Raw genomic sequence first — 21,904 nt, 5'->3', positions numbered from 1 at the left:
AGAAAGGGAGAAAGTTGGCTGGGTAGCAAGCCAGAAAGAAAGCCATTACATCAAATCTGCCTCAAGCTCAGCTATATTACTGGTTTCTGGTTGCTTTATTGCAGGACATTGTTTGAAGTTGTCATGGTTTTGCAGGAAGATTTTCATCTCATGTAGCTTTCTGCCAAACTGGTTAAATTACCTGTTCTGCTACTGTGGTTTGACAAAATATTCTGCCTCACCATAGAGAAATGTATACATTGTGCTGATGTCAAAAATAACAAGGACAATCAACACTGTAGATACTGTAGGGCTGGGTGTGACCCTGCACCCACCTCTCATATGCTAAATTCTGGAGTTGCTGGATGGAGTCTCTACTTGATGGATCTCACATCTCATTGCGTAACTTACTGTCGCATTGCTAGTCATATGTTGATAAGTAAGGTTCAAGATGTGGTGTGATTGGTTGTTCTTGGGTATAAAGGGAATTGTGAAGCATTGTTCTTTGGATTCTTCATTTCCTGAGACTTTCTCCTCAGCTCTGGCTTGTCCTTGTCCTTCTTCTTCCTCACCTATTGCTTTCTCTCTGATTTACAATAATCATGGTAGAGTAGGTAAGAGTTCACCTTCATTTTGTAACATATTTGCCTTGTAATTGATTTCATTCATTTGCAATGTTATTAAATGTATATTTTAATTCAATATTACTTTCACCATTCTTGCTCTGATTTAACCCATACGGCCCTATCTTGCACCCGGCTCAATTGACTTTGTCAACGATGCAAGTATTATTCCTAGTTTGTACTCGACGCAAAGCAGACTTTTCCCTCCACAGACGCACGTCGGTAAATTAGGGAATGACCTTGCGCTCCCGGGGGCGGTTCAGTGAAAAAAGGAGGCGTGTTCTGGCGCAAACGTTCCCTGGTGCTATTTTGCAGGTTCAGAAAAACAATTCCGCCACAGACCAGGAAAAACATAGTCTAAAGTCAATGGTGCGTTGTTCAGATGCTATTTTAAGGTTGCATGCTTGGCCCGTGCGTACTGCTGGCGAAGCCACGTTACATTGTTTTGATTTATTGTATGGCTGTGTTACAATTTACTCCCACGCCTGTTTAACTGAAGCTAATTTGGGTGGGTTTATTCTCCCATCCCAATCAGAATCAGAATTCGGTTTATTCGCCATGTATGTTACACAAACACAGAATTTACTGTGGCAGGAAGGTGCAAACAATAAACATATACGGGTCTTAAATTAAATAAAAAAGTACAATGGTTAAACTAATTCTAATAACTAAACAATTAAAAAATATAACAATTAAAAAAATAAAAAATAAATACAAATTAGACTAAGAATGAGCAGCATGAGTGGGCAACTTAGTGCAATGAGAAAACTGCTCTGCCTTTCCCATACAATGTCACTTCTCTATCTTTTACGGCCCTGATGAGAACGTCGGTCTCCTCAGCTGTGAACCGCTCCTGGGGTGGGCCTGGCAAATCCACCGTTATAATAGCAATCCGCCATGGAACAAGCGCGCCTGCTCTTGAAGGGAATGTGAGATGACGCTCTGATTGGTTTATTGCACGTTACGCCCAAACTACACCCATTCGTAATGTAGCTACTTCAGACCAACCCATTTTAGATTTGCGCCAGGCGCAAAGTCATTTATCCCGCTGGTATAATATCAACAGCGCCGGAGTCCCGCCCACAAAGTTACTTGCGCTTTGCGTTTCGATACTTGTGTTTCAGATCGTTAAAATGGTTATAGAGTCAAATAACTATTATATTGGTATTGGCATTATTTGGTTAATGTTAATACATTGTTCAGTTTCCCCTCTTCCTTCAAACATAGGGGAAATTGTTTTGGTTTTTTGGCCAATATTACTGTAAACCCCCTACAATACAGTGACACACTCCAACTGACATTAGGCTCTGGGGTGCACCAGCATTTAGATGGCTTGGCAGAATATCTGTCCTCAACAAGCTTAGGATAGTTTCCTTCCTCAACATCATCTAGGTAGAATCTTCTTTCTCAGTGTTTCATTTGTCATTGTCTTAGTCTGAGCATGATAGCCTATTTTGCATGCTAGCCTATGAGGGCTGGGTATCTGAAGAGTCATGCCGTGTCAGGCAGGCGAGGAATGAGTCTGTTCTGAGGGCCTTTCTATAGCATTCTCACACATGTAAATGCCAAGCATAGATTACTTGACTGAGGGCTTTTGCTGTTTTGTGTTTGTGTGCGTGTGTGTGTGGGAGAAATCTGAAATCTCTGCACTCTCAGGAAGGGGATTGGGCTGTGTGTGTGTGTGTGTGTGTACGTCAATTTGTGTGTGTGCATTTATGTGTGCCGAATTAGTACCGTAGTGGTTGTCATGCCCCAAGGTCGCCCTATTCTATCAACAGTAAATTACCTGTGACCTGCTCGACCAATGAGGCCCGCGCCTCATTTCGACGGCTCTGCGTTTAACGGCCATCTAGAGAGGGGCAGTCCGGTCAGGGTCGGCCAACCGCAGCCTCCCACTCACACATACACACACACCCCCGCCGGGCGTCACTTACATTGGAGCGGAGGGGAGCCAGGGGGGGGGGGGGGGGGGGGGGGGTGATGAGTGATTACCCCGGAGCTCCAGTCATAATTCAGGCTGACCTCAATCTGCCAGCAGAGTGAGCCAGTGATGGATCGTCTCCGTGCCGAGGTGTCAGCCCAGACTGACAGGCGCATATCTGTTGCCTTTACAAAGCTAAACATGCCAGGTACAAAGGACTGACACTTCGATAGGGGGAGATTGAAGGAGAGGAAGATGGCATAGCCTTTGTGTGTGTGCATGTCTGTGTATTATTTGTGTGTACTGCTCTATGGAACCTGAGACTGGAGTGTGCGTTACAGATCAGTAAGTCACTTAACGTTTTAATCCAGCAGATGCTCTACAGTGAAATAACTGTGTTGCGATTTGTTTGTCCTTCCACGATGATCCATTTAATTTGTCAATTTATTAATCATCGGGTGCCTAAAACTCCACAATTCAGTACTACATAGTTGATAGTCTTTGTAATGTGTTTAAGCAATACATTTCTAAAATTGTTCATATGTTTAGACAAAAAATAAAATAAGAGTTTCTAAGACTTTAAGATAAATCAAATGCGATCTGATCTGATCCTGTTTTATTTCAACCTGGTCTGGATAAGGGAGGTTATGTGCCTGCTTTGCTGTACCTTTACTGAGATTACTAACACCTCCAGAGGTCTGTGGATCTTTGTGTTTGTGGCTTTGTGTGTCTGTAGCCCTGGACATGCTGTTGGTGGACCTGGGAATATGGTCTGTGGCTCTGGAGGGTGGGTCTATATCTATTAAACAAGTATGTATGTAGAGAGTGTGTCTGTATATCTGGATAGTGTGGAATGTGTACGCACATTATATTTCCCATATTGTAAAACTTTGTAAATTCTGTGAAAGTTGTAGTTGATTGATGTAACCACCATTAATTGTGTGGATAAAGTCTTCAGCTGATTAGATTTGAATCGCTTTGCCTGAATAATGAACACATTTCAAATCAAACAATTCTTTAAAATGTATTTATGTTATGCTTCATGGTCTTAGTCTCTGCATCCAGCTATCTGGGTCTGATGCATACAGAGGTGCCGCATGCATGACCAGCAGTGAACTTCCTTCCCTTGGCATCTCTGACGCATCTGTGGGGAAAGACGAGTTCAGAATCAGAAACAGAAAGTACCTTTTTACTTGTGAATGTTTTCAAATGTGCATTCCTGGTAATGATTTGTATGACCATTCACTTACCAATTAGAAGACTGGAATGGTCCCATTGGCTTGTGCTGTGGGTGCATTGCCCTGATCGTTTGCTAGTTCTCGATCATGCTGCCTAGCATGATCGAGCTTCCTGTGTAATATCCAAGTGGCTTTCAATACACATTGGATTTTTTAAATAACTGTTAAAGGGGTCATTGATTGCAAAACCGATTTTACCTTGTCACAGTTGAATAACGACAGTTCGGTGGGTAAAATGGACATACAGTGAACCTCAAAGTCCATTGACACCTCTTTCCTATCTAAATCTCACAACTTGAAACTGCAGCTGTAAAATGTTTGAAAAAGCTGAATTTGTGACGTCACAAATGTAGCATCACCTTTATCACACCCCAACATTTACATACAGACCAGCCCTCTGGTGTTCTGGCCCAGGATCTCAGACACTAGTTTAGCTGCGCGCTGCTCTGTGTACTTCCACGGGAATTACAAAGGAGAACATTTGTAAGTTTTAAAGGATATTGAAAATGGACCATTGTAAATGCAGTGTTCCAGGCTGTACAGGGAATGCACTTCTCATACACTTTTCAGAGTCTTCCTAAGGAACCAAACACTCGACGGGCTGTGATGTTTGTCTATGAGAACATCCCTGTGCAGTTCGACCCTCAATTACACATTTGCTCGAATCATTTCACCGAGGACAGTTTTGAAAACCTGGGACAATGTAAAGCAGGATTTGCTATGAAGCTGTTGCTGAAAAGAGGTGCTGTTCCGACCTTATGTTCATCACAGCCGCAAGCTGTAGTATGATTTTGTCGCTAACAGTTATTAGCAATGCTAACGTATCCTGCCTGTATCTAGCATCGGTAGAATGTGTGGTGATTTAGTTTATTGGCAATGGGGCTAATGTTATTTCATGTTCCTGACTGTGTTTCATTCAAATAAATAACCTGTGTTGTCATGTAAATCTACAATTCAAGATGCATGTTTGTCCAGATCTATTTTTCAGCAAGCTAGCTAGAGCTAACTGAAGCTGAGTTGAATCACGATAGTTTGTTTGCTAAGCTGTAGTGCTAACGTTACCCACCTAAGTCGATGCCGTTTGCTTCGACAACAGAAGTGGAAACCACTAACGTTATCATTTCAAATGATATCTAGTCAATCTGTTGAAAACAGTGTTGTGTAGACACAATAGATTTATTTGTAAGTTTTTATTTCAAGTCTCCACCTTCGATGATTCAGTGAGTGCTGTTGGCCGTGTTGTGTCTTTGCTCCGCAGCTTCACTCGTTGTAAACCAACCAATCAGCGCGCAGCTCATCTCTATATTCATGAGCATACCATAAAAGGAGAAAACCTCTTGTTGTTTTCCCAGGGCTATTTCACAGGATGCATCAGGGCTCATCGAACAGCACCCGGGCCATTTTCAGCCCAACCAATGTTACATACCCTATTCGGAGACCTTAAGGAACAGTGTGAAATACCCCAAAAACCCAGTCAATGACCCCTTTAAGGATGTTAAAGGATGATCACTGTCACCCAGGCACATGTACAGACCACAGGAGTTGCAGGGGCCAAACTTAAAAAGCACCCATAAAGTCTAATGTGACTGTAGAAAGGACAAACAGACATGATATATTGATTTCTGAATACAAATATGTCTGCCTACCAAGAAGATGCGAGCCAGCTGAGCCTTGTAACAGTACAGATTTGTTAAGTTAATGTAACTACTGTAGCAAGGTGCTATTGCTGCTGAGCAAAACATTTATTCCAAACTAACACCACTAAAGCTGATGGGTAACTAGTTGTTTATCCAGCGATTTTTTAATAATATCAATTCAGTTATTAGGGGATGAACTTCAGACAAAAAACAGCAGCAGGAAGGCAAACCAGTATATGTTTTATGTTAGCTAGCTGGTTGTTCATAGGCAGGGGCGTAGCCACAAGGTGGCCAGGGGAGGCCACGGCCACCATTGGTCAGAGAATGGCCACCCTGCCGGCCCCCCCAACCTCACAACCTTTTTTTTTTTTAAACCCTCCTGAACAGAAACGGTATAAAGCTGACAAAATGCATTAGTATTTTTTTTTTTTTTATTATGAAGAAATTATTTATACCCAAATCCTACCAAACTGACTCCAGATCAGCACGTACACACATGACATGGGACAAGCCCTCATACACACACGCACTGTGCGTGTGCACACGTGCCTAATGCTCTGTCTCCTGAGAAAACCTCCTGAAAACTGCTTTAATGCTGGCATACTAAACATTTGGTGTTACTTTGTAGATATTACAATACATTTGGCAATGATAGCAATGCTGTTGGACTTTAAAAGCAGTGTATATGGTTTGGCAGGGGCATATTTTGAGTTCTCATATTGGGCTAGTTTTTGGGCTGGTTTTATTGGCCATTGGGCTGGTTTTGGGCTAGTTTTTATTGGCCATTGGGCTGGTTTTGTCACACAGACCTGGCAACCCTGACTAGCAGCTAACCACTGGATACCGTTAGAAAACTGCTGCTCTGAGTGATGCAGTGTGTGAGTTTTAAAATAGTAGTTTTTGACAATCAAGTGCCACCCCAAATAAAAGACTGGCCAGAGCTGGCCCCACCAGAAATAATGTCCTGGCTACGCCCCTGTTCATAGGCTGAACAACGAAGCTGCAATAGACTTACCTAGCCAAGTATGATGAATTATCTAGCTAACCAGCCAGTGGGCCGCGTATTGAACAGAAGAAGACACAAAGTAAGTTTCAAGTTAGACAATTTGAAGGAGAGGGGTGTTCTGTTTTTTACTTGGGTGCCAATGAGCTACCCATAAGACAGGAAGTTAACAATTTATTCAAGAGTGACTCAAGTCACAAACAACCTGAACATTTATCCAATGGAAAATTAAGCACACGCTAATTTACATAGATGGCATACAGCTCTATACATTTTTTTGCTCGATTGACCCATTGATGGTCTTTATTCCAATTGTGGTTTAGGACGTAAATTCTGTTGTCTAAGAAATCACAGATGAAAAGGTCATTTAGGAGGAGAACCCTCATTGTTTGTCCTCCCTTCTGACATCTACTCCATGGCAAACTTTGTGGAATCTCCACAGACGCACCTGAGGTGACATGAAATATATCAAAAGCCCAGAATGGTTGCGCCCTGTGCCTGGATCTATAAAGAGAGTGTGTATATAGAGAGTGTGGCTATGTCTCTGGATAGTGTGTGTTAGTCTGTGGAGAGTGTGTGTCTGTAGCGTGGCAGCAACATTGGGATTCAGAGTATCTGCGTACAATGAAAACTGCTGTTTATACGGAGGAGAGAAGAGTGAAGGAGGGCGAAGGAGTGAGGGATATAGGGGAGAGGAGGGGTAAGGATAGGGAGGAGAGAAATGGAGAAGGAAAGATGAGGAGTAGAAGAGGGGGGAGAAAAAGGGATTACAGAGAAGGAGGGGTATAGGGAGGTAGGGCAGGATTAAGCTCCAGCCCCCCTGCCCCCAGGCGTCCATCTTTCATCTCTGGACTGGCCCTCTAATGCTTTCAAGTGGTTGAAATCCTTGACATCTGCTTCCCCTCCCAGGGACTCTACACGGGCCATCGTCCACACAGACATGCACATACACACACACACAAACACATCCTGCAGAGTCACAGCTACAGGACCTCTATGGGCCAGGGCTTGAGCTGGAGCGCAGCTGCTCACACACATACAAATCCACATGCTTAAAATGTTGTCTAATCGAATCGCAATCCTATAGGTAATAATCTGTCAAAAACAATCATTGTAGTACGTTTACTTAAAACTTTTTACAAAGAAATGTAGAGTAGTCTAATCCAGTGATGCAGTGCCATGACACACTGACTATATAGTTAGTGTATTATATAATACACTTCAACCATCCTGCCATGACCCCTCCCCCCAGACTCTAAATGAGTCCCATCTACCTTCAGAGCTTCAGAAACAAGCATCTGTTCTGAACACATACACAAGCATGCTGGGATGATTAGCACTAGTGCAGGAAGAACACAGGCGTGGCAGACTGAGGACATCCCCATCCCTCCTCTTCATCATTCCCCTTATACCTCCTCTCATCATTCATCACCACTTCCTTTTCACTTTTCATCCTCTTTCTCCACATGCTCCTCCTCTCCTCTGCAGTCCTCTGTCTTTCTGTTTCCTCCTTCCACTCCTCCTCTCCCCCTTTCTTTTCATTCTCTTCCATCCTCTTCTTCTTTCCTCTTTTTCCGGCTCCTTTCTTTTCTGTGCCTGTCTGTAGGCCACACCATCTGTAGCCATCAGTAGAACAAGCATGATACTATCATGCTAATTTTCTGGAAGCAGGGGTGACTGAGTGAGTGTGTCTGTGTGTCTATGTGTGTGTGTGTCCAACAATTAGGTTCATGTTTTTCTTTTTGCCATTTTGTAAATTTCACATCCCCTCTGAACGCCTCCCCTCTGCTCCCCTTTGTCTGTCCACACAGGACTGTTCCACAGGGCCATCATCCAGAGTGGCAGTGCCCTCTCCAGCTGGGCTGTCAACTATCAGCCTGTCAAGTACACACGCCTCCTGGCTGAAAAGGTACCCTTCCTCTCATCTCTTCTAATTGGAGTTCTAGTTCCCATTCGGACTCGGACTGCCTCCCACTGACTCTCTCCCTCTCTCTGTCTGACTTGGATTTCGACTGTTCCTGATTCTGACTTTTGTGTGTGAATGTGGTTCTTGTTTTGCAGGTGGGTTGTAACGTTCTGGACACTCTGGACATGGTGGACTGCCTGAGGAAGAAGAGCTCCAGGGAGCTGGTGGAACAGGACATCCAGCCTGCTCGCTACCACGTAGCCTTCGGACCCGTCATTGACGGTGACGTCATACCCGATGACCCAGAGATCCTAATGGAGCAGGGCGAGTTCCTCAACTACGACATCATGCTGGGTGTCAACCAGGGCGAAGGTTTGAGGTTTGTGGAGAACGTAGTGGACTCTGAGGACGGCGTCTCCGGGAACGACTTTGACTTCTCTGTGTCAGACTTTGTGGACAGCCTGTATGGCTACCCAGAGGGAAAGGACACCCTGAGGGAAACCATCAAGTTCATGTACACGGACTGGGCTGACCGCGACAACCCAGAGACGCGCCGGAAGACCCTGGTGGCCCTGTTCACCGACCACCAGTGGGTGGAGCCATCAGTGGTGACGGCAGACCTCCATGCACGATACGGCTCGCCAACCTACTTCTATGCCTTCTACCACCACTGTCAGAGCCTGATGAAGCCCGCCTGGTCAGACGCGGCACACGGCGACGAGGTGCCCTACGTTTTTGGCGCTCCCATGATCGGACCCTCCGACCTGTTCCCCTGCAACTTCTCCAAGAACGACATCATGCTCAGTGCGGTGGTGATGACCTACTGGACCAACTTTGCCAAGACGGGGTGAGTTCTGGAGTTAATCTCTGCTGTCCTGGTTTTAATGTGTCTTGCAGTGTTAGATCTGTGTCTTGGGTGTGTGTACTAGGCTGGTGAGTACAACATGTATTGGGATTTGGTTTTAGGTTAGTTCAAAGACAGAATGGCCTGTTATGGTCTGTTAGGCTTGGTCTAGGCTTGGTCTGTGTGTGCATATTGGGCTCTTTGTGTTCCCCAAAGCTGTATCTTTCAGAGTCATTCTTGTGTTCGAGGGCAGCACTATGAATAGTAGAGATTGATTTTTTTTTTACAGGGGTGTTATTACAGGGTATTGCTAGATCTGAGATTTATTGAATCTGAGGATGATGAAATGTTCCCCTCTGTGTGTGTGACCGTGTGTATGTGTGTGTAGGCAAGTGTGTGTGTAGGCATGTAGGCACGCGCAAGCGTGCCTACATGCTGTTTCTTAGTTTGGAAAATACTATTTGCTCTGTAACACTGAGGCCTAAGGAACACTGAGCTCAATCAGGGAGGCATATCACACTCTGGCCCACGACACTATTGATCCCTCAGCTTGGCTCAGTCAATCACTGCCCCTCTCCGTGACTGTCCCTCTCCCCCCAGCACACTCTGCCCCTCCCCCACCTCAAAGCAGCCCCACCTCTAGGAGGACTGCTGGTAAGGTAATCACTTCTAACAAACTGAAATACAATCGGACAATCCCTGTAACAAGAGGAATATCGATCCGAGAGCAGACGCAACCTAATCTCGGATCGTCGTTTTCCCTGTTCGGTCAAGTTTGTATATCATTGGTCCAATCTATCTGTCAGTCACTTGACATTTAGGTACCATGGTGTGGTTAGGTCCTAATGACCCTCTGGACAGCAGATCTCCAGGAGGGGGAGGGAGCTGCCAATGACAGAAACGTCCAGGACTTATGGTTCTGCATGGCTAAGTTTTCAAGAAAGCTGAAAGGTCTTCTGACTGGTGACTACACAGCTGTCACAGTCTGCTATCTCTGGCTATCCTGTCGGATTCAACGGAGTGTTACAATATGCAGATGTTCTGATTCTGTGTGGGTATTTCCGCTTATTGTGGGGCCTCCTGTCATCTGTCCGTCCGTTTAGGTTAGCGGGGCAGAGAACACACGTTATCTGAATATCAGTAGAGATTATGGACAACCTTGAGTTGCGGACCAATGCAGAAGCAGCCTGATTCATTCTGACCTTCAACATTCCAACAGAGTGGAGCCCAGGCTGATGGCCTGTGACAGGCCATCCATGCTACCTATTCATAGCCACCGCAGGCAGGCCATGCCAGAGCTATTACCAAGCACTTCATTTGAACCTGGTCTGAACTTGTGTGGTCTCCTGGAGAGTACTATAGCCAGGTTAAGGTTGAAGAGCACACTATTTTGTACAGTTGGTAGTTTGTACAAAACCTGATGACCCTCGTTATCCCAGCATAAAGACAGAGAGGGCATGTGTGTGTTCTTGTTTGTTTGAGTAGGTATGTCTGTGTGTAGTTTTGTTAGCCTTATTCCAGATCAATTACAGGCTGGCAGGCAGTGGGTATAGAGCTGTAAAGAGATTGGGATTAGATGCCAGGATAATAGTCCTCCAATAGAGAGGCTAACTGGGTAGTACAGGAGTGGACTATAACACAGTATAGGACTATACAATTCTACATTATACGAGGGGGGTCTTTATGTGAGCAATACATTTATTGTGTAGTTGCACGTGTCCTCAGAAATTCAAATGCTATTTCTAGGGGATTTTAGGGGGCTTATGATAAGGGTTCAAATTTGAGTTGGGATTAGAATTACATGTAGGGTTGGGGTTAGGAGTTAGGAATAGTTTAAGAGTTAGGGTTAGGAGCTAGGGTTAGGTTTAGGGTTAGCGTTTGGAGCTGGGGTTAGGTTTAGGATTAGGGTTCAGTATAAGGTTGTTCAGAAGTGTACTTGGTACCTTAACACCTTAGGCCGAAGATTGATGATCGACTTTGTGGTCGTATCATCAGACTATATGTCTTGGACACTTAAGTAAAGAAAGGAGCAGAGCTGTCAACTGATCACCACCTGGTGGTGAGTTGGATCCAATGGTGGGGGAGACTGCTAAACAGAACTGGTAAACCCACACCTGTTGTGAGGGTGGCCTGGGAATGTCTTGCGGAATTTCCTGTTTGTGAGGTCTTCAAATCCCACCACTGGAAGAATTTCTCATGCATCTCAGGGGAGGTTGGGGACATGGAGTCTCAGTGGACCATGTTTAAAGCCTCCATTGTAGAGACAGCTGGTAGGAGCTGTGGTCAGAAGGTCATTGGTGCCTGTCTTAGCAGTAATCTAAGAACCCGCTGGTTCCAGCAGTGAAGGAAGCTGTCAAGCTGAAGACGGAGGCCTTTCAGGCATGGTTGGCCCAGGGTTCTCCTGAAGCAGCAAACAGGTACTGGGTGGCCAGAAGAGCTGTGGCTTCAACAGTCGCTGAAACATAAACCCGGGCGTGGAAGGAGTTTGGCGAGGCCATGGAGAAGGACTTTCGGAAGGCGTCAACGAAGTTCTGGCAAACTGCAACTCAGGAAGGGAAAGCAGGGCCTGGCTCAGACTGTGCTCATCCAGGGGGGAGAACTGCTGACCCAGACTGGGTATTTTGTCAAGTGGTGGAAAGAGGAGCCAGAGTCTGAAGACTTGGGGAAAGCCTCACCTATATCCCTGGCAGAGGTTGCCATGATAGTTGAAAAGCCGGGGTGAAGAGATTTTCCGGTTTGGGAACCGCTGAATTTTTTATCTGCTTTTTGCAGATGACATGGTTCTGTTGGCTTCATCAGACCTTCAGCCTGCCATCAGGCGGTTTGCAGTCGAGTGTGAAGCAGTCAGGATGAGGGTCAGCACCTCCAAGTCTCTGGCCATGGTTCTCTACTAGGGGTGGAACGGTACATGTATTTGTACCGAACTGTACGGTACGGGCGTCACGGTTCGGTGCATTAAATTACACGGAGAACACACGATATAAAAATAAATAAAACTTGCATGCAAATTAAGTAATGTAATGCGGAACTACTGTTAGATACTCATGTTCTTTCGGGACATCTAATCTGTAGCTCTGAAGCTCTGATTGGCGCCGCCGTGAGTCAGAGATAGGCTAGCTAGCAGCACTAAGGACGAGTATGGCGAGTGGTGGCGACCCACGAGAGATAGAGGACCCGCCGGCCATTTTAAGATTGCAAGTTTGGGAAAACTTCGGTTTCCCATTCAGTTACAGTAGTACAGGCAAGAGAGTGGTGGATAAGACGAGCACTGTGTGTCGGCGTGGTTCAGAAGTTGTTGGCAGTGACGTGCAGTCTGGGTAGGCAAGGTAGGCACTGCCTACTCTGCCAAAATTAAAACGTAAGCATTTTTATTAAATCATTTTATTTAATAAACTTGTATTTGTATTTTTACTGTTTATTATTGTGATTTATATATGCAATACGTGTGTTATTGCAATTGTTTAGACGTTACGATGACAAATGGAGCAGTTACGCATAATCAAATAAAATAAAAATTGTAGAATAAGCAGTGCTTTTACTGTCCGTTCACTGCGGACGACAAGCGAAAAACTCACTTGCACACTTCGATCCTGTATTCTTCAATATGTACAGTAGGCTACCAGTCAAAAGTTTGGACACATTTTCCCATTTAAGTGCCTAGCCTCTTACTGACATCACCGCACGTCACTGGTTGTGGGGTATGTGACTGGAAATACATCTAACATGCTAACGCATAACGCATCTGGCGTGTGCTAAATGACAAAAAATATCCAACACCATCACCCAGGTGTGCCAATCACTGAAACGAGTTTAAAAAAAATCTACTTCTCCCTACAGTGCTTAACCAGCCATTAGATACACATACAAATAGGGCCAAATAAATTACTGACGCAATCGGAATTTACATGTCATCTTCAATGCGCCGTATTCACTCGTAGAGGAACCTGGTTTGTTTTGCTTTTCCCTCCGTTGTACCGAACTCGTACCGAACCGTGATGTCTGAACCGCGGTATGAATCGAACCATGACTTCAGTGTACCGTTCCACCCCTATTCTCTACCGTAAAACGGTGGATTGCTCCCTCCGGGTTGAGAGTGAGTTGCTGCCCCCAGCAGGTACCAAGGAGTATCTCAGGATCTTGTTCACGAGTGGTGGAGAAAAGAGCCTGATATTGACAGTCGGATTGGTACCCGATCAGCAGTGATGCGGGTGTTGTACCATAGTTGGTTTCCTCCTTAGGGTGGCTGGGTTCAGTGTTAGAGATAGGGTGAGGAGCTCAGACAACCGGAGAGGACTGGGAGTACAATCGCTGCTCCTTCGCATCAAACGGAGACAGTTGAAATGGTTCAGGCATCTGACTAGGATGCCTCCTGGGCCCCTTCCTTTGGAGGTTTTCTGGGGAGACACCAGGGTAGACCCAGACTCACTGGAGGGATTATATATCTCAACCCTTAGGATCCCCCAGGGGGAGCTGCCACCGTGACAAAACCCTGGATAAGCGGATGAAAATGGATGATGATTCTGGTTCGGTTTTTGGGGTAAAATTAAGCATCAAGTTAAGGTTAGAGGTTTTGAAAAACTGGATTTTGAAAGTGACTGAATTGTGAGTCTCCACAAGAATAGTCATACAAGCTTGTGTGTGTGTGTTTAACCCTAGACAGCAGTATCAGTGTGTAAACCCTTATTATGTGATCATGTGTGCTGCAGCATGTGCTCTCAGAGGCTGCATGTCTGGATCATAGCAGCTTCCTCCAAGCTCTTCCTTCCTTCAAGCCTGCATGTGTCATTACATGCACATTTCATATCCACGTTCACATATTTCTCTCTTCCTCTCTTTATTTCTTTCTCTCTTTCTTTCTCTCTCTCTTTCTCTCTCTCACTCTCGCTTTCTCTCTCTTTACCAGCATCCGAGAATCAGTACTGTACTGAGAATCAGAATGCATTACTGACAAATCTTCTTAGAAAGTCAGTGTTTGTGTGTGTCTGTATGTGTGGTCCTTGGTGTTTATTCTATTATTTACCTATTTCTAATTAATGTTTTTTGTCTTCATGTTTGCTAGTTTATGGATATGGCACTAGCAAGATAATGTTCTAATTTTACTTAAAATTAGGCCCACTTTTTATACACGCACACACACACACAAAAGATAATATTAGGAAGTGTACTAGATGTTTATTAATTGATCTTTTATCTTGCTCTGGTCTTCCTGCTGATGTTGGCCATTTTAGCTGTTATGGTGCCCCTGTGCTGGTAATTAACAAACTGAACTCTCTCTTCCCCTCCCTCCCTTTTCCCTCCCTCCCTCCTTCACCCCCCCTCCTTTCTCTCTCTATCTCTCTCTTAATAACAACACATACCATTTTTGATATATTGGACTAGCATTAATGATTGGTTGGTAGACACAGGTAGAGGAAGTCGAATGGGCCCACATTCAGATAATATGGGGGCATCTTAATGTGACAGAGAAGGAATGGCCTATGATAGGGGTTAAGGAGGTGTAGATAAACCGTTTGTTGGCTGTCACTCATGTAATCCAACCAATCAATAGCCAATCTATAGTAGGAGGTGGCCAGAGAGATGTGTCCTCCAGATGTCAAAGTCACAGTGCCTCACCCACCATTGCTTAGCCCACCTAACCACCTGTCAGTCCCAGCTGTTCGGTGATCAGGGCCGGGGTGGGTAACCGGGAGAATTCCCGATGGGCCGCTTCACTTTTGGGCTGGTCGAGGATTTTGTTGATGTTGACATTTGTCACTTCAGTTTATCTTCTCTTGATGTAGGCTACACACGTTCTGCATTCTGACACCTCAGCCTCTGCATGGATTGTACCATGTGAGGGAGTTCTCCCCTCCCAAATAGAGTTGGTTGGGTCCATAGCCCATCTTTTCCAAAAAGTTTTCTCAGATAGGCTACCGATAGCTGGGCCGGGCGGCCCTACCATATCGATACGCGTCAGGGAGGATGGATGGGAGCAGGGCCGGAGTGATGGCATCACTCTACAAGGTTTTACCAATTGAAAAACGGCTATGTTTATTATACATAAAGCTAAAAAAACTAAATGTTTTGCTTGCGCGCTGTGCGCGCTCGCATTACATGTGGAAGTCCCTATCTTGCATCACATCAAACCCATACGTACTAGGTTTGGGCTAAGTCCCGAATGTTTACAACGTCTGGCTCCGTGCCTGATTACATTTAGTCATTTACATTTAGTCATTTAGCAGACGCTCTTATCCAGAGCGACCTACAGTAAGTACAGGGACATTCCCCCCGAGGCAAGTAGGGTGAAGTGCCTTGCCCAAGGACACAACATCATTTTGCACGGCCGGGAATCAAACTGGCAACATTCAGATTACTAGCCCTCTTCCCTAACCGCTCAGCCACCTGACTCCCCGATGATTAACACTCAGATCGTTAAGCAGTCTCAAAAATTGTATCAATATAAAAAATAATATGATCCCTTTCTGTAATCATGATACCCCCCACAAAAGTTCACTGCACCCCCAGTCAAAGCAGGCTGCATCCGGCCCTGTTTGGTATACAAAAAAAAGTGGTCCGGTCTTGAGCCTGAAACTCCCGGGCTGAAAAGTGGCCCCACTCCGGCCCTGTCGGTGATGAACTTCAATTTAACATGTTGTTCTGGGTAGCACAGCCATCCTGATAATCTTGTCCCTTTCCTCTCTTAAATACCATTTCTCTTCTCTTCTTTTTTCTCTACTCACTGTTCTGTGAGTTAAATGGATCCAAAACGGCATGTGTCAATATGTTACCATAACAGCGACAAAGATACAGAAGTTAGCATTTGTGTTTAAACATCCATCCCACTAGATTAAACCGCAGATTTTAACATTGAATGCCAACTAGAGAAGCTAAGGATATCAAGGTAATTCACCTAGAGCACTGCAATGACAGAGTTTTTACTTTTGAAGGAAGGTATGAGAAAAAGGGATTTATTCTTGGTCTTATTTATGTGCTTTATCAGTGTGATGGAAGGACTGTTTAATCTGTTCAATTCTGCGTGTGTGTGACAGAGAGAGAAAGAGAGAGACTGCCAGAGACTGTATGTTTATGTGGGAGGTTGGATGGTGTTGGATGTGTGAGTAAGGGAGCGACAGAGAGTGTGTGTTAGTATGTGTGTACCCCCTGCAGTGTCAGACTTTGTGTGGCATGTCCCATGTAAAGTTGAAGTACTACACCTCCACAGGGACTGGCCCTAGACTGATTTCCCTGGGCTGCTGCAGGGCTTTTACTGTGCACTGTATGCAGTTACACGCACATACGCACACACACACACTTACACAATCTCTCTTTCTCTCGGTCTCAGACCTCCTGTCTCTCTCTTTCTTAGTCTGTCTCTCTCTCTTTGTCTCTCTTTCTTTATCACACATACACACCAAAACACACCGCTGGCTCTCCAAGGTTGCTTGGGGTGAAGAGGTCACAAGATGAGGGAGTGGTTTAATGCAGGCCTGAGTGCCCTGACCATATGAACACATCAGATCTGAGAGCCCATTAGAATGCTTGCTTTTATGACTGCTATAATCCCCCCACACTCTGTCGCTCCGTGCAAGCATTTAGACGTGTGTATGTGTGTGCGTTTGTGTGTGTGTGGGCACCACACCAATGACACCCATCAATGTCTGGATTAACGGGAAGGACTGATAGGCTGGGCAGGGGAGAGGCAGGCTACCAGCTAATGTAGAAAAACACCCAAAACCCAACACTGTACCTATCACAGACACACACACACCACCACCATGGGCTGTGATGCTACCACAAATTAGGGAGGAGCAGAGAGACATCAGTATGTTATGATATTAACGCTGTCTTCACCATCTAAATCATTACATCAAATAATTACGGCCCACGCATTTGGACCGGCCCTCTGAACAATGCCAGAAAAAAATAATATTAATAACTTAAAAAATCTGTTCCCACTGATTAATATGCATGAGTAAAGGCCGATTTATACTTCTCCGTTTTTACAGAGACGGACACAGGGAACGTCCTCTCTCCGACGAGGAATTCCCTCTCCGTGCCCTCTCCGAGCCCCTCGGAGAGCTCTACGTGCACCTCCTGATTTTCCTGACAATCCGTCTGTCCGTCCGTCATTTTACGGATACCCCTTGGCTGTGATTGGTCCATATTAAGAACCTCTTGCGTCAGGGGCAGGGTTGCCGTGATAAACAGGACGAACAGAATCCTTTGACCGCCATTGCTGTAAGTTTTTACAATTCATATTTCAGCTAAACAGTACATGTAAATCAGCATCTAAATTAAAATGTGACGAGAAATGGGCAGTGTAGTTGCTGTAAATGTGCGTATTTTATTGATGAAACGGCTAATTTGTACATTTGCTCCGATTTCTCGATAACCTAGGTAAATAAACACTCGACGACGACTTACAAAAAAACGTTGCGCCACCTACTCTTCTGGCAGTGAATTGTTTTCAGCACCCACAGCCTTCGGAGTACTATAAATTCAACCAATCCGGCCGACTCCGTCCGTCCGTCTGTCCGTAACGGAATCGGAGAAGTATAATTCGGCCTTAAGTAAATGTTTTGATTTCAATAGCAATGAATATGAAAAAAGGTCATTACAATAGTAATAATGCTCTTTTAATAGGCTATATTTCCCTTGATATGTACGGATGTATGGTGAATAACAAAATAATAAACTAATCTAGCATAATAAATTAATTTAAAATCATAAGAAATCTCCACAATAATACTGGTAGTCACTCCGGCCCATGTAATTTTCTGTTACAAACCGACCATGCCCCACATTAAAGAAAGGAAAAATTATCTGGCCCTCGCAGAAAAAAGTTTGGGGACCCTTGATCTAAATGAATCAGTTCTAAAAATAAATCAAAATTGGAATCAAACAGCAGAATTTCTCACACATTGTCACCTCCAATAAAATACTACACACTACTAAAATACAGTACAGTGTAATACAATGAAACACAGTGCAATAAATTTTATTTTCTAGTCTTTTCCACATCTAATAGCCGTCCATGCTGCGGAACACACATCTCACTCCAAACTCAGTCAAGCACACTTCTTAGCATCGCACACATTGCACACACAGTGGCTCACACTGCCCTACAGCACAGAGGGCTGACACACACAGAAACACACACATGCATGTAAAGGTTAGAGCAGCAGATCAGGTGGCAGAGGCAAGCTGGTTGGGAAAGAATGTAGCTTGTTTACTATCGACATTGCAACAATTAGCCAAGCATATGTGTGTGTAATTAGATAAGGCAGGCAGTTGTTCTCTAATGCGGCAAATCAAATTAACTAAAGATGCCACATTGATTTCTTTGTGTTGCCTAAATTATTCATCTTCCCTTGCACTGAGCCAGAGAAAGCAAAAAAGAGGAAGAGAAATAGAAGGCAAGAGAGAGAAAGAGGGAGTGAGGAAATAAAGATAGAAAGCATGAGACGGAGATAGTGAGAGAGAGAGAGAGAGAGAGAGAAGAAGAATGTTGTGGAGATGCCACAAACAACCGTTAGCCTGTAACTATTAGTCCCAGAGAGAGAAAGACCAAGACCAAGACAGAGAGAGTGAGGGAGGGACAGGGAGAGACAGGGAGAGACAGGGAGAGACAGAGACCGACCAGTCTTTGGTCCTGTTCCTGTTGGTCCTGTTCCTTGTCATACAGAGCGCAGTTGTGCGGATCAATATTACCGTAGCACTGCTGGCCTCCTTTCAAAAACCAAATTACTGATACAGCGCTATAGAGTCATCATAGCCGGCCTGCCAAAATTCATGTGGAACCATTACAGTCCTATAGAGGGGGTTATTTACTGTGCTTAACTACTGACACCTCTATCTCCTGCTCTGTCTTTCTCTCTCTGTCTGTCTCTGTTTATTTCTCAGTTTCTTTATCTGTCTTTATTTCTGTCCCTCTTTCCTATCCCTTCTTCTCCCAAAAGCACTGAATGATAAAAAAAAATACAGCAGGACAGCAAATAAAGGAAAGGAGTTTGAATCCTTCTGCTGTGTTGTCTGTAATTCCATGGGTCTGTGTTTGTAGTTTTCACAAGCCTGCTGCCAAAAAATAACTAAAACAAACTCTAGCTGCCACATTTCTAAATCCCAGACTGAATTTAAACCACGGCTTCTGCCAGCATCACCCTTCCACTCACCCAGAGAGGCTTCGTGATATTAGGAACACTCCTCCTCCATCCAGCCTCCAAACAGTCCTGTAGTCGCTAAATGACTTGGATGTTTCTGTCTCTATTATGCTATCTCAAGGCTTCACTTTCATTCTGCTTGCTGTGGATGGAAGTCATCTTGCTTGCGCAGAATCCAATAAGTACATAAGACAAGTCGTGTTCAAATTTACACCCCCTACATGTTCAGTTTCCCAACAACAAGGCGAGGTGTGATTGGAGCAGATTGCAATATGTTAATATGATCAGCAAATCAATAGGTTCACTGAGATTGAAAGTGTCACCCATCTGACAAGACAGCATCAACAACAAAAAACACATTGGAAAGAGAAACACTGACTCCTCTAGGATAGAGGCGGTACTGCAGGACTCAAGCATACATTTACACTGAAGAACATCTAGAGATACACACACACAACCTCATATAGAACACACAAACACACACACAATCTCACTTAGAACATAAAAACACACACAGTCTCACATAGAACATACAGACACACACACAGAGCATCACATACAACATACAGTCACACACAGCTTTACATAGCACACAAACAGACACATGGAAGCTTTTCCACAATGTGCACGCCCACACACATATACACACACACACACACTCTGAAAAAGCACTTACACACATAGACACTCATGCGCACAATCACACACACACAGCTGTGGAATTACCCCCTAAGTGTCTTGATTAATATGGACCACTTTCCCTCAGCCCACTGGAAGCCGACGCACACTGTGCTGTCCTCCCTCAGCAATTAGCCAGCAGATCTTTCCAGTCTGGGTTAGTTGAGAGAAGATGCTCCTGGAACACGGAGAGGGACTGTTGACTTATTCATACATGTTTACTTTAAAAAAAGGAGAGGCATTCGACCTGAATAAGACTCAAGGGGGGTTGGGTGGTGGTGGTGTGTGTGTGTGTGGGGGGGGGTGAAGAAGTGAAGAAGAGAAAACCAGAGGAAGGAAAGAGATTGAGAGAGCATGGACCCTATGTCTTCTCCTGCTATTTCCCCCAGAAGAAAGGGATAGAAGGAGAAGTCAGGGTAGTGCTGGATGTGTCACTATGAGCAGTAACACGTTTTGTGCTTTGGTATTGATGTTTTTTTCTAATTCCTTTCTCTTTCTTTCTCATCCCAAATACTGTCTCTAATCTTCCAGGGATCCTAACAAGCCTGTCCCTCAGGACACCAAGTTCATTCATACCAAGGCCAATCGCTTTGAGGAGGTGGCCTGGTCAAAATATAACCCTCAGGACCAGCTCTACCTCCACATCGGCCTCAAACCCCGGGTTAGGGACCACTATCGCGCCACCAAGGTGGCCTTCTGGAAACACCTGGTGCCACACCTGTACAACCTCCACGACATGTTCCACTACACCTCTACCACCACCAAGGTATGGGGCGCTGTGTTGACGAATGAACTTACTAGTGGTTGTTTACATCTGTCTAGAGTGGGTTTGGGGTGTGCCAGGCCAGATTTAGCATGAAATTGGTGTATTTCAAAGAATTTGTAGTAGTATTATATTATATTCTATTGAGTCTTTATCTGGTTTATGCTAGGTGCCCCCTCCAGACACTACCCAGACCTCCCTAGCCACCAAAAGGCCAGGCAAGGTGTGGCCTTTCAACACCAAGCGTCCCCCCATGTCCCCTGCCTACAACAGTGACAACACCGAACCATGGGGTGAGGATGAAGGGGCGGGCCCTCTGGTGGTGGAGAACCCCCGAGACTACTCCACAGAGCTGAGTGTGACCATCGCTGTCGGCGCCTCCCTCCTCTTCCTCAACGTCCTGGCCTTCGCAGCCCTCTACTACCGGAAGGACAAGCGGCGGCAAGACTCCAGCCACGGTCAGCCCAGCCCCCAACGTCAGACGGGCTCCAATGACATCGGGCACCATGGCAGCTCGGCAGAGGAGGAGATCATGACGCTGCAGATGAACCAGACGCACCTTGAGTGCGAGGCAGGTAGCGGAGGCGAGGGTGGAGGAGGGTCGCTGAGGCTTGCCTCGCTGCCAGACTACACGCTAACCCTGCGGAGGTCTCCGGATGACATCCCCCTGATGACCCCCAACACCATCACCATGATCCCCAACTCTCTGGTGGGCATGCCCAACCTGCACCCTTACAACACCTTTACGGCTGGCTTCAACTCCACAGGGCTGCCTCACTCCCACTCCACCACACGCGTATAGCTTTATTATGGCTAAGGGCGGGGGGGGGGGGGGGGGGGGGGGGTTCGACATGGAGGAGGAAGTCATGGGAGGAGAGGATTGTGTTTTCTAAATCACAGTGGAGGGTTTGGGGACATGGATATTGATGGTTGGGAGAAGGGCAGGGGAGGGTGTGATTGATGAAGTGAAGAAATGTATCCAGACTTTTCCTATGTGAGGACGAGAGTTTTGCCAGGAGCTCTCTAAGGATGTCAAGTTGTGCAGAGCTGCCAAAACCTAACTGCTGGCTCCTCCCACCAAGGACCATATAGGGGGAGGAGTCTATGTGCAGTGTGTTCTTTTCTAAGAATAATTTTAAAAGCCTTTCTAAGCAACCTGACCACTAGGGGGGG

General features: G+C 45.3%; 1 protein-coding gene across 5 annotated transcripts in view; it reads left to right on the top strand.

Moving 5' to 3' along the window:
- The window catches only part of LOC136953877 (neuroligin-3), a 163,731-nt gene extending 142,198 nt beyond the window's left edge, over nt 1-21,533 (top strand). For all 5 annotated transcript variants that reach the window (XM_067247332.1, XM_067247333.1, XM_067247331.1 and 2 more), the window contains 4 exons: nt 8,213-8,310; nt 8,463-9,154; nt 20,500-20,734; nt 20,901-21,533. In XM_067247332.1, coding sequence (XP_067103433.1) covers nt 8,213-8,310; nt 8,463-9,154; nt 20,500-20,734; nt 20,901-21,533 — 1,658 coding nt within the window. The remainder of the gene's footprint in view (nt 1-8,212; nt 8,311-8,462; nt 9,155-20,499; nt 20,735-20,900) is intronic.
- Nucleotides 21,534-21,904: the final 371 nt, after the last annotated feature.

This window comes from Osmerus mordax, chromosome 12 (assembly GCF_038355195.1).
Source record: "Osmerus mordax isolate fOsmMor3 chromosome 12, fOsmMor3.pri, whole genome shotgun sequence".
Taxonomy (NCBI): Eukaryota; Metazoa; Chordata; class Actinopteri; order Osmeriformes; family Osmeridae; genus Osmerus; species Osmerus mordax.
This window is presented reverse-complemented; position numbering and strand designations above follow the sequence as displayed.